Genomic DNA, 12,644 nt, shown 5'->3' with positions numbered 1-12,644 from the left:
CCATCTCTTTCAGAACCCCCCCCCCCCCACGTTTCTTCTTCTTCATAGAAAACAAAAAGACCCCAAAACAAATCGGATCTGCCGCTTTACATGCTGAGCTTGGTCATCTTCCTCGAGGAGCAAAAATCGAAGGACCTGGACTTGACTCTTGGATCTTCTTCGATTTCCATATCCAAAATGGGCAGCGGCTGGACATCAAACGACCAGACTTCATGAGCTTCTTCTTCATGAAGCTCAACCTAAAACCCTAGACCATTCAGCACCCCTCATGGTCTTCTTCCTCATCAAAACAAAACCCTAGAAATTCAGCAACCTCCAATCAGCTGCACACGCACACACGAAGCCAACCCAGGATCTTTGTTTCCGAACACCCAAGAACGCACAAAGAACAGCCATGTCTGTCGACCCTAGCTTTTCTTCATCGTTGGAACAAAACCAAATAGATCCCTGAACAGCCGAGGTCATGACTGTTGCTACAGCACCTAGCTTTTGCTTCTATACCTCCTTCCCCTTCTATCTCTTTTGAAGACCATCGACGCCACCAGTGACAGATCCGGCAAGGAACCCGGCGGACGACGGAACCTTGCTTCTTTCCTCCTCTTTCTCTGGCGATTTTGTTATTATCTGAGGTAGAAACTGAACGAGGTCTCTTGAGGTTGCGTTCATATGTTTGTTCGCATTTGAGTTCCCATTTCCGTCGAGATTCGGGGTCACTATTTCAGCAGGTTTTTGTTTTTCTTTGTTCTTCAATTCTGAATATTACTTCTCTAATTTTATGCCCTAGTTTGGATGTGAAACAAAACAGTTCTATATACAATCATAAGAATACAAAAAAAAATGCTCTGGTTCATTCTGTCAAGCTTGATTTCGAGGATAGAGTTGATTTGAAATATTTGATCCGGAGTTACGTCTTAAGTTTGAATCTATCGACGAAGATGTTTCTCTTTTTCATTTGGTTCCGATTTTTGTTTTTTCGAGTATGGGAGTGGAGTTAAGTCGAGGTTGATTCGAGTTCGTCGTCGGTTTTAGATTTTCGGTGCCGATTTGGGTTCCCGTTTGCGGTTCGTCACATTTTGAGTTCAAAACAGTGAAACAATCAATTTTTCGGCTATATTGAGGTTCACTCTTTCATCCCCTATTTGTTTTATTCAAGCTTGATAATAATTATTGGTTTGGTGATATGATCCCATTGATTCTGTAATTGTTCTCCGTAGTTTTGAATTTGCTCACTTAGCTATTTGCTCGTATGTTTACTCGAATTGGCTATAGTTGAGCATGATTTTGTCACAGTATAAAAATTGGATTGTTATTCATCAACTGAACTGCGTCAAATTAGATAAAAGGGGCCCGAGTATGCATTTCATGTGACCCGACTCCAATTTCGAACAAGGTTAAATAAAACGTATTGTGAACCACGAGTGCATTTCATGTGACATGGCTTGCGATATGTTTTAAAGAACCTTGAAATCTTCCTAAAAATGAATAAAAGCGGTTTAAAAGTAAAAGTGCACATGGGTTTAAAAAGTATTTTTAAATCAGATAATTAAGCTGAATACAATAGTTGAGCGACCGTGCTAGAACCACGGCACTCGGGAATGCCTAACACCTTCTCCCGGGTTAACAGAATTCCTTACTCGGATTTCTGGTTCGCGGACTGTTAAACAGAATCATATTTTTCTCGATTCGGGATTCAACCGGTGACTTGGAACACCGTGAATTATTCCAAGTGGCGACTCTGAATCTTTAATAAATAAATCCCGTTTCGATTGTCCTTTAATTGGAAAAACTCCCTTATATTTATGCCCTTTACGGGGTGTAGTAAAAAAGGAGGTGTGACATCTTCCAAAATTTGCAAATAAATTATTGGGATCTTTACACAAATAGTCGGTCACATTCATTGTTTACTTTTTCTAGCCAAATACATAAATTATACATTGACTATACATAATTATACATATATATTACATAAATTATGCATATATTATACCTTCATTGATTATTTTTAATTTAAATGATTGAGTGGGCGACTATTTGAGTTAATTCTTCTAAATTATTGGTCAGGAGGTTCCTTTGATAAGAGGAAAGTTATTGGGTACAGCCGTATAGGCATGTAAATCTCCGTCATATCCTCAGCAAACCAAGAATTATGTTATTAAAAGCTTAAGAACTTTTGAAGCTTCAAGAAAACCTTGAACTAAACTCTTCCAAGATTTTCAAAGAGAAATCATTTCGTTAGGAGGTTCCTTTGATTGGAGGAAAGACAGAAAGTTATTGGGCTCAAAGCCTGTAAATCTCCATCATATCCTCAGCTTTTTCAGTATGTATGGGATTGAAAATTTTAACTAAAATTTTATAGAAAGTAAATAGTGGTAAAAGGGAGACAATTTTATGTTTGTCATCGTCACTAATTTACGCATGCAATTAGACATTTTAATGTTTATTTAATTAAAGAAAAAGCAGTAAAAAGTAGAAACTTCGATGATTATAGTTGCATACTTGTTTAAGAATGCAGTTAATTACTTAAACTAGAACATGATAGCGACTTAAAACTGAAAGGTGGAGTAGGTATGCACATGCATGATTATTTCGATTGTTATTAAACTGTATAACCGCTGTAAAAATAATAGTCAAAAAAATATCTAAAAATTATATATTTTATATATATATATTCTATATGTTATATATAAAACTATACAAAAAATTTTTGACTATCAAATATAAATAATTTGTGATACGGACTAAAAGTAATAATACCCCTTATTAATTTGCTTAAAGAAACATGCCATTTCAGTGCCTTATAGCTGCCAAAGGCCCGATATATTACCAAAAGCGCATAATAGATGGGCTGTACTTTTTCCAAACATAAAATAGGCCTGCATCTTCCTTGAAGCCCGTTTAGTTGGTCGTCCAGGTGTATGACAAGTAGGGGCGGGTACCCGTCCGTTTGGTTCGACTTTGAATGTTATCGATTAGGTATATTGAAAATCGATTTAAACATGCTAAACCAAAATTAGACCAATAACAATATCAGTTAATCGGTAATAGTTATCGGTTAATAACCTTATAGCGTAACTTACCTTTTCAGATTGACACAAATTACCTAGTTCACAAGGTATCCCAGATGCTTGTTCAAGTTATGACCGGCCGACATAACTTATACAATTTGTTTCAAAGTTTTGCCAAATTGACAAGACTTGTCTATATTATTTAATTGCTCACAAGTTTTGCCGGATTTATTTTATATATCTTGTTAAATTATTCACAATTCTTAATAAATTGACAAAATTTATATATATACAACAACAACAAACCTGTTATAATCCTACGAGCGAGGTCCGGAAAAGGTAGTGTGTACGCAAACCTTACCTCTACTTTGAGGGTAGAGAGATTATTTCTGATAGACCCCGAGCTCAAAGAAAAAAGAAAGAAAGCAGTAACAACAAGCAATACCAACAACAAGTTAATATAAAAAACAAACAGTAACAATAACAAGAAAATAAGAGAACAACAATATAATAAGAAAACATGCAGTAATTCAGATTGTTCACAAATTTTTAATTTGCTTTTTGTACGTGATATTTTTGTAATAGGAAACAACTTCTCTACCTGTATTAGGTAGCGGTAAGGTCTGCGTACAGACTATCCTTCCCAGACCCTACCTGTTAGGATTAAACTGGGTTTGTTGTTATTTTTGTAGTATCATCTTGTAGTAGATTAAATAAAATTCTCATACTTGACACTTAGAATTGAGTGCCACAACCTATGGATGACTCATATAACATGTCCGTAAAAATAATGCCAAATAATGAAAGTGGACTGATGTAAATTATAAGGTCACGCGTGCATTGACTTATCTAATCAAATTTATTGCCTTTTAGAAACAATTATTATCTCTATGATTATTTCTACCTCATTATGTCTTTATCCTAATTAAGCTTAAACTTTTGACTTTTCAATTATAATTCATCTCCACCCACTTAACTTGTCGTTGTCTCTCAAGCACTGTAGTTCGGATTAGGCCTGTTTGGATTAACACACTTTCTGAAAAAGTATCTGAAACATTAAAATAGCTCTGACTGAATTTTATTTCTTGCACCAACCCAAAATAATTTGGGAAAATGACACTATATAGCCGCTCTTAAAATAATAATTAAAAAATATATTTTTGTATTTATTTTTTTGTCTATATATAGATTATGAATGTTATATACGAAAATTGTACAAATTTTATATATTTTTTGAGCTATCGGATGTAAATAGTTTCTAGTGCGAGCTAAAAAATATTAATAACCCAAATATTTTTGTAGAATTAAAACCCAAATATATATGAGCCGTTTCATGCTAAGTTACCATCGTAATTGAAAATATTACATCTTCTAGGTATTTATCTATTTTTAGGCTATGATTAACAAGGCATCAAGCAGTAAGAACTGTTTAATTTGACAGCAATAATAAGGATGTACTGTGACTCAAACTAAACTCATAATACTACAGTTCAAATTAAACATCTTGACAATTGAATTGCCTCCTTGAGAATATATCATTACATTTATGCAAAGTGTTATGTGATGCATGTATCAACTTACCTCATATTTAAATAGTATGCACTCAAAATGGACATTTAAATCGAGCTTTATAAATACTCAAAAGTATAGAATTATATCTTAAACTTAAAGTAATGATTAAAAAGCATTGTTCAGTTTACTTTTTTGAAGTATTAACATCTTAATTTTTTCTCCATTGAATTTATCAGTAATTACTAGCATCACATGTTCATTATGTCCAAGAAACAAAAGTTACGATGGCATTATTGTTCAAAACATTATATTTTCTAATTTCGAAAGACAAAAAATGTTTAGTGACTGGTTGTTGAATAGAAGTCATGCATGAGCACTATTCTATTATTCAAAAGTTCAAATTTCAGTTATAAGCGTCGATCGGGTGTTTACATCAACTATATTAATTTACTGTTGTTAAATGGTAAATGAAAGTGAGTATGTATATATATGTGTGTCTCAATTAACAATAATATTTTTATAACCATATTTGTGAAAATATATAGCATATTTATTAAATTTGATGTAAACACCCGGTGCTAATAAATTTTACGCGTAAAAGGACAACATCTTATGATTGAATCCTTTGATTTGGCTCTTGAAGATGAGAAACTTCTATTGATGGATGGGATCATGATAAGCTTTGCGCATGGAGCATTTCCCTTAAGAATTAAATCAATTACTGTATTTTAGTATACTGACAAATTCAAAATTTAGAGTCAATATATTTAATATATGCGTAATTTATTACATACATATATCAATTAATTGAATGTACTTCAATCTCAAATAAATTAAGTCAATCATAATAATCATATATTTCCTCTATACAGTCATTTTGCATTTTCCCCGCTCGTTTCTTAACACATACATATGCATGTGTAAAGTCCATTTATATATATATATATATATATATATATATATAATTCGAGTTAAAAATAATGAACGCAATCATGTCTCGTGTAAAGTCCTCTTCCACCTTATCCAGTCCATTTATATCAATAACGTATTATTAGCATAATGTGACATTCTAACAAAGTATGAGGAGAACCCACTCAATGCACTCATGAATTAATGGAGATAACTCCCGCGCATGCCTCTAAATAAAGAAAACATTCAACATTTGGATAATGATATGATGGTTTTGCTTTTCGTATACATTTACTTCCCAATTCCCATACAGCTAGGATAAAAAGATAAGGGGAAGCTTAAAATTTTATGACACTAAGAAATGGAAAATAAATGCATTAAAAAATAGAACGATAATAAGGAAATGAATCAATTTAGGGTGGGAAAAAGGTCATTATTACCCATGTACTATTGTAAATAGTACACGTTCGTCCTTCGTTTCACTTTACGTCCAAAACCCACCCTACCGTTAACAAACTTGATGGAATTGCCCCTAACCCTAACGGATCTATATCGTGGCAGCTGACTCCTTAAATTTTTTTCCATGTCAGTTGCCAAGTCACTCGAACCCACCAAATTAAAACCCCACAAACCCTATTACATCACCCGTCTCCCACCCGTGACCCTTCATCAACCCGCCTCAAAATATCTCCCCCAAATATCTGTCTCACCCACTACCTGTAAGAATTTAGAAGAAATTCCTTCTCTCATTCACTGTCTAATATTCTGTACAATGTATCTATTTATACAAGTATTCAATAGATAAAAATATAAGCTACAGCTATACTAGTTACAAGTGTCTAATACTTTATTTGTTGTCCTTGTCATAAGTGCACATAACGTGTACAGATATTACATAGTTGTAAAGTGCATTTGGATATGATTATGCTGGAAAAATTAAGTGTCTTTCAGCTGTATCCAATTATGCTAAAAGCTATTGGACCGGATCTGTAACAATAGGACCAGACTTGTGTTTGTATTGGGCCTGCATTTTGTTTGTTCTGTATACTGGCCCAGTTGGCCCATACACTTGTTATACCCAATACATTTGGGTCTTCAGCTCTGGTTATGTTGTAACCTATTGTGTGCAATAGCTGTCTTTCTCTTTCTTCTTCTTCGACTGTATCGTCTTCTTCGACTGTATCGTCTTCTTCATATCCAAATTGGGTTTGGGGTTCTTTGACACATGATTATGGTCCAACATTCCAACACCCTCCCTCAAGTTGGAGGGGTGAGAAATCAACCCCAACTTGGAAACGATCGCACCGTGTAGTGGTCTAGAAAAAGGTTTGGTGAAGACATCGACTAACTGGGATTTCGACGGAACAAAAGATAAGGAGATCAGTCCGGCGAGGTACTGTTGACAGACAAAATGGCAATCTATTTTCCACGTGTTTTGTTCGTTCGTGGAAGACAGGGTTTTTTGCTATGTGAACAGCGACCTGGCTATCTGAATGTAGAGAAACTGGTAAGCTTGGGGAAAGCGAGAGATCTGTGAGAAGGCGTACAAGTCATGTTAGTTCAGCAACAACCTTCTTCATAGAACGGTACTCGGCCTCGGCAGAAGATAGTGAAATTGAAGATTGTTTCTTTGATTTTCATGAAATAGGAGAGCCGCCGAGATTGATATAGAAGCCACTGACTGAATGACGAGATTCCGGACAAGACCCCCAATCCGAGTCGCAAAAATCCATTAATGAAAAAGAGGGGTCTGATTTAATAAAGAGCCCAACTCCGGGTGAAGATAGCAAATATCTTAGACAATGTAGCCTAGTATCAAAATGAGGTCGACGTGGGCTTTGCATATATTGGCTCAGATGTTGAACTGCAAATGAGAGGTCAGGGCGAGTGTGGGTTAAAAAATTGAGTTTTCCCAAGAGTCGCCTGTAGATGGTTGGATCGTGAAGAGGTTCACCAACATCGGCTCGAAGCTTGCAATTAGGATCCAGCAAAGAGGAAGTTGGCCGTGAACCGAGAACACCAAATTCAAAAAAAAGCTCTAAGGTGAACTTTCTTTGACTGATAATTAGTCCCTATTTTTCTCGTATTATTTCCATTGCAAGAAAATAATTGGCTTCTCCAAGATCTTTGATTTTGAATTCGGAATTGAGGAAGTCCTTTAGATTAGAAAGTTCTGTAGGATCGTCACCCGTGAGAAGTATGTCATCGACATAAACAGCCACAATAGAAATTCCAGAAGTTGTCTTTTTGAAAAATAAAGAATAGTCATTAAGAGAATGGGAATAGCATTTGAAATTGAGGGAACCAGTGAGTCTTGCGTACCACTGTCGTGAAGACTGTTTGAGTCCATATAAGGACTTTTTTAATCTGCACACATGATTAGTGGAAGGTGAAACCATACCTGGTGGAAATATCATGTATACTTCTTCCAGTAGATCACCATGAAGAAAAGCGTTATTGACATCTAATTGAAATAATTTCCAATTCATTTTCACTGCAATGGCTAAGATGCATCTAACAGTAGTCATTTTCACCACTGGACTAAAAGTCTCATTGTAGTCTATTTCTTCCCTTTGTATGTCTCTTCGTATAACTAGTCGAGCTTTGAACCTTTTAATACTTCCATCAGATCTATATTTAACCTTATAGATCCATTTACAAGGTAAAGGTTTCTTGCCTCTTGGTAGTTCAACCACTTCCCAAGTTTGGTTGGTCTCCAAGGCTTGAAGTTCTATTGCCATTGCATCCTGCCAACTGGGATGTAAAACTGCTTGAGAGAAACTTGTAGGTTCAATGATATGAGAGATAGAATTTAGAAGAGATTGATTGGATGGAGAGAGGTCAGTGAAAGTCATTGTAGTAGGTGAGACTGGTGCTGCAAAGCAAGAATTGGTTAGATCAGTCAAATATACGGCATTGCATACATAATCTGTCAGATAAGATAGTGGATTGTGTTCCCTAGTAGATCTCCTTAGTTCAGGTTGAACAGGAATAGAAGACGGAGATGAATTTAACCTAGATGTAGCGGATGAAGTAGGAGCTGTTCTTGGTGGTGTTATGGATAGAGAGGGAGAAGGAATAAGATCTGGTTCTGAAGAAGGTTGGTTATCATACTGAGGGAAAGGATGAGTTTGGTCGTGTACAGTGGAAAATTCTTTAGGAAAAATGGGAGGTTCAAGTGAAAGAGAGGAAAAAGGGAATATATCCTCATAAAAAACTACATTTCTAGAGATAAAAATGGTTTTAGATTGAAGATCCAACAGTTTGTATCCTTTCTTCCCAAAAGGATATCCTAAAAAAAACACTTCACTGATCTAGATTCAAGTTTTGACCAATGATGAGATAGAGTAGAGGCATAATATAGACAACCGAAACATCTTAGGAAAGCATAAATTGGAACTTTCCCAAAAAGAATTTCAAAAGGTGTTTTAAAATCAAGAACTTTAGAGGGAAAACGATTTATTAAAAAAGTAGCAGTTAACAAACAATCACTCCAATACATAGTGGGGAGATTAGATTGGAATAATAGAGCCCTACATATTTCTAGAAGATGTTTATATTTTCGTTCGACCACTCCATTTTGTTGTGGTGTACCAACACTAGAGGTTTGATGAAGGATTCCATTAGAAGACAAAAAACTTGAAAGAACGGATCCTGAACCTAATTCCAAAGCATTATCTGAACGAATGATTTTAACTTTAGTTGCAAATTGTCTTTCTACCATTGCTAGAAAGGATTTCAAAAATGGGAAAGCATTGCTTTTTGTTCGTAAAAGATAAGTTCATGTTCCCATACTATAGTCTTCTACTATGGTCAAGAAATATTTATAACCATCATGAGTTGGGATCTTGTCAGGTCCCCAAGTATCGACATGAATTAGTTGAAAAATTGAATTTGTGTTGATATTGCTTGACTGAAAAGGCAATTTTGCCTGCCTAGCTTGACAACATATATCACAAGGATGATTAAACTTGGCAAGAGAAGGAAATTGAAAACTGGTTATATTTTGCATACTAGATAGAAGCATATGCCCCAAACTTTTATGCCACAGACTTACATTAGAGTTGACCCTAGCAGAACAAGAAACTGAATGAGAGAATGTCTCTCTTTAGATTGTTACAAGCTGAATAAGACTGAAAAATTGATTGATTTCCATAAACTAGGCCAGAACTTAGAGAAGCTGGATTAATAAGATATAGACCTTCCTTGACTTCACCAACTACCACTGACCTCTTCAGCGAAGGGCCCTGCAAGAATGTGCCAAAAGATGAGAACAATAAGGTACAGGTGAGTTGTTTAGTGAGTTTGTGAACTGAAATTAGATTAAACCTGAAATCTGGAACATATAACACATTGTTTAGGATTAAATCTGGTAGAACATGCAAACTACCAACTTGACTGACCTTAACTCTGTATGAATTTGGGAGATTCACGTATAAAGATTTTCTTAGAGGCTTCACATTTAATAAAATGGAATAATCGAAAGTCATATGTTCTGAAGCTCATGAATCTATTATCCAGGAGGTAGAATTCATGTAAAGAAGACAAGAAAGACAATATAGATTAGGGGTATTGATTATTTTACCAGCACATTTAGCACTAGCATTTGCATTAGAAAACTGCTCACCCTGTTGTCCAACCTTCACCTGCTGAAGAAGTTGGTAAAACTGACTGAATTGCTCTTGAGTGATGACTTTCCCTGATGTATTTCCTTCTATTGTGTTGACTGATTGACTTGTGTTTTCTTCATGCATGAGTGCTGCATTGATGTGAGGTCCTCCTTGATACCTTTTGAATTTGGTAAATTTGAAGGTGGAGGGAAAACCAATGATTCTATAGCAGTTATCAATGGAATGTCCGGTCTTCTTGCAATAGTTGCATACCAGGTTATTCTTCTTTCCTTCAAGATTTGCTTTCAGCTTTCCTTCTCCATTAGCATATTTCTGAAAATAGATTGGTTGATGTTGTGCCAGAAAAGCAGTCTCAACTGGGTTTTGTGCAACATGAATTTCTCTTTGCTTCTCATCTTGAATGAGAAGAGAATAGGCTTGATTGATACTTGGAAGAAGAGTAAGCATTAGGATATTACTCCTTACAGCTGTGTATGCATCATTAAGTCCCATGAGAAATTGGATTAGCCTACCATCTTGAAAAGACTTTAAAGCTCTTGACTTTCCTCCACAATTACATTCACAGATGCATTGCACACAACTATTCAAGGTATCCAACTCATCCCAAATCCTTTTTACCTTTGTATAGTATCATGCTATATCAGAGGTACTTTGCACTAGGTCACTCAACTCCTTTTGTAATTGATAAAGTTGAGCACCATTGCATTGTCCGAATCTATCCTCAAGTTCTTTCCAAATTGCATTTGCAGTTTTTGAATAAAGGACACTTTCAGCTATGTCCTTAGATAGAGAATTCAAGATCCACGATATAACCATATCGTTGCAACGATTCCACTGCTTGAAGTTAGTGGAAGAAGCATCAGGTTCATAATATGTTCCATCAATAAAACCAAGTTTATTCTTGGCAGAGAGTGCAATGACTATGGCTCTACGCCATCCTCCAAATCCCTTCCCATCAAATACTGAGTTGACAAGAACCATTCCAGGTGAATCTGATGGATGAAGGTAATAGAGGTGAGTGGAATCCATAGCATCTGGTTGAGTAATTGTGCGAGCTGCAGAAATGTTTGAAGAATCATCTGTGGAATTTGGTGCCATTTTAAGGAGGAAGAGAAGGCTGAAAAAAATGTAGGTTGAGTTTCAGATAGCTACTGCTCTGATATCATGTAAGAATTTAGAAGAAATTCCTTTTCTCATTCACTGTCTAATATTCTGTACAATGTATCTATTTATACAAGTATTCAATAGATAAAAATATAAGCTACAGCTATACTAGTTACAAGTGTCTAATACTTTATTTGTTGTCCTTGTCATAAGTGCACATAATGTGTACAGATATTACATAGTTGTAAAGTGCGTACATAGTTGTAAATTGCATTTGGATATGATTATGCTGGAAGAATTAAGCGTCTTTCAGCTGTATCCAATTATGCTAAAAGCTATTGGACCGGATCTGTAACAATAGGACCAGGCTTGTATTTGTATTGGCTTGTGTTTGTATTGGGCCTGCATTTTGTTTGTTCTGTGTACTGGCCCAGTTGGCCCATACACTTGTTATACCCAATACATTTGGGTCTTCAGCTCTAGTTATGTTGTAACCTATTGTGTGCAATAGTTGTCTTTCTCTTTCTTCTTCTTCGACTGTATCGTCTTCTTCATATCCAAATTGGGTTTAGGGTTATTTGACACATGATTCCGGTTCAACATTCCAACACTATCAGTGATGGTGGCACCGTAGGAAGAAACAACGGAGGTACGACTGAGTAAGGCTGAATCGACGGTGCCAGAGATGGAACTGATTGGGAGATTTTATTATTGGAATCTGATGGCGGTAGTTGCGAAGTAATAACGGTGAGATTTATTAATAAATGACTGAGCCACCATTGATTGACGTGGAAAATGGTAGTGAAAATTTGTGAGTTTTAAGAGTACTGAGCCCTAGAATTACTTCCTAGAAGAAAATGGTTGATTTTTTAGATGGAAGAAGAAAACAGTTGATTTTACTATGACGCCATCCCCAGTGGATGCTGCTTCCATCTTCGCCCGATTTTCAGACGAATTTATTAGCAAATACATAACAGAACCAAGTGGGCAAAGCATAGGTGAAGGCTGATTTGTGGCAAATGTCTTTATCGTTAATTGTTTCGTTACTTATTATTAGAATAATATGGGTTTGGATATTTTTTAATAAATACTGAAAATTCTGACTCGAATTAATTTAGAACTAAGACAGAGTTAATGGACTTTATACCCTTTTATGTTTTCTCTTTAAGTTGCTTGACCATTATTTGTTCATCTAACATAATGTAATTGCTAAACCAACTGTGACCCGGAAATGTTTCAGTAGAAAGGGGATGAGACAAAACAGGAAAAAGCAAAGGAATTAATAGAGCCACAAGTTTTTTCTCAATTGAACGATAGAAATGACGAAAGAATTGTTTGCTGACATGACAACTGACATGGAAAAAATTGAAAGGGGTCAGCTGCCATGGTATAGATCCGTTAGGGTTAAGGGCAATTCCATCAAGTTTGATAACGTAGGTTGGGTTTGGGATTAAAGTGAACAGAAGAACAAACGTATACTATT

General features: G+C 35.6%; 1 protein-coding gene across 1 annotated transcript; it reads right to left on the bottom strand.

Moving 5' to 3' along the window:
* Window positions 1-10,687: 10,687 nt before the first annotated feature.
* Window positions 10,688-11,155, bottom strand: LOC138890354 (uncharacterized). Its single transcript, XM_070173735.1, has one exon. The coding sequence runs from the start codon at window positions 11,153-11,155 to the stop codon at window positions 10,688-10,690; it is 468 nt and encodes a 155-aa protein (XP_070029836.1).
* Window positions 11,156-12,644: the final 1,489 nt, after the last annotated feature.

This window comes from Nicotiana sylvestris, chromosome 4 (assembly GCF_000393655.2).
Source record: "Nicotiana sylvestris chromosome 4, ASM39365v2, whole genome shotgun sequence".
In the NCBI taxonomy this organism is placed as follows: Eukaryota; Viridiplantae; Streptophyta; class Magnoliopsida; order Solanales; family Solanaceae; genus Nicotiana; species Nicotiana sylvestris.
Note: the sequence above shows the minus strand (reverse complement) of the source record. Positions and strands in the feature narration are given on the sequence as shown.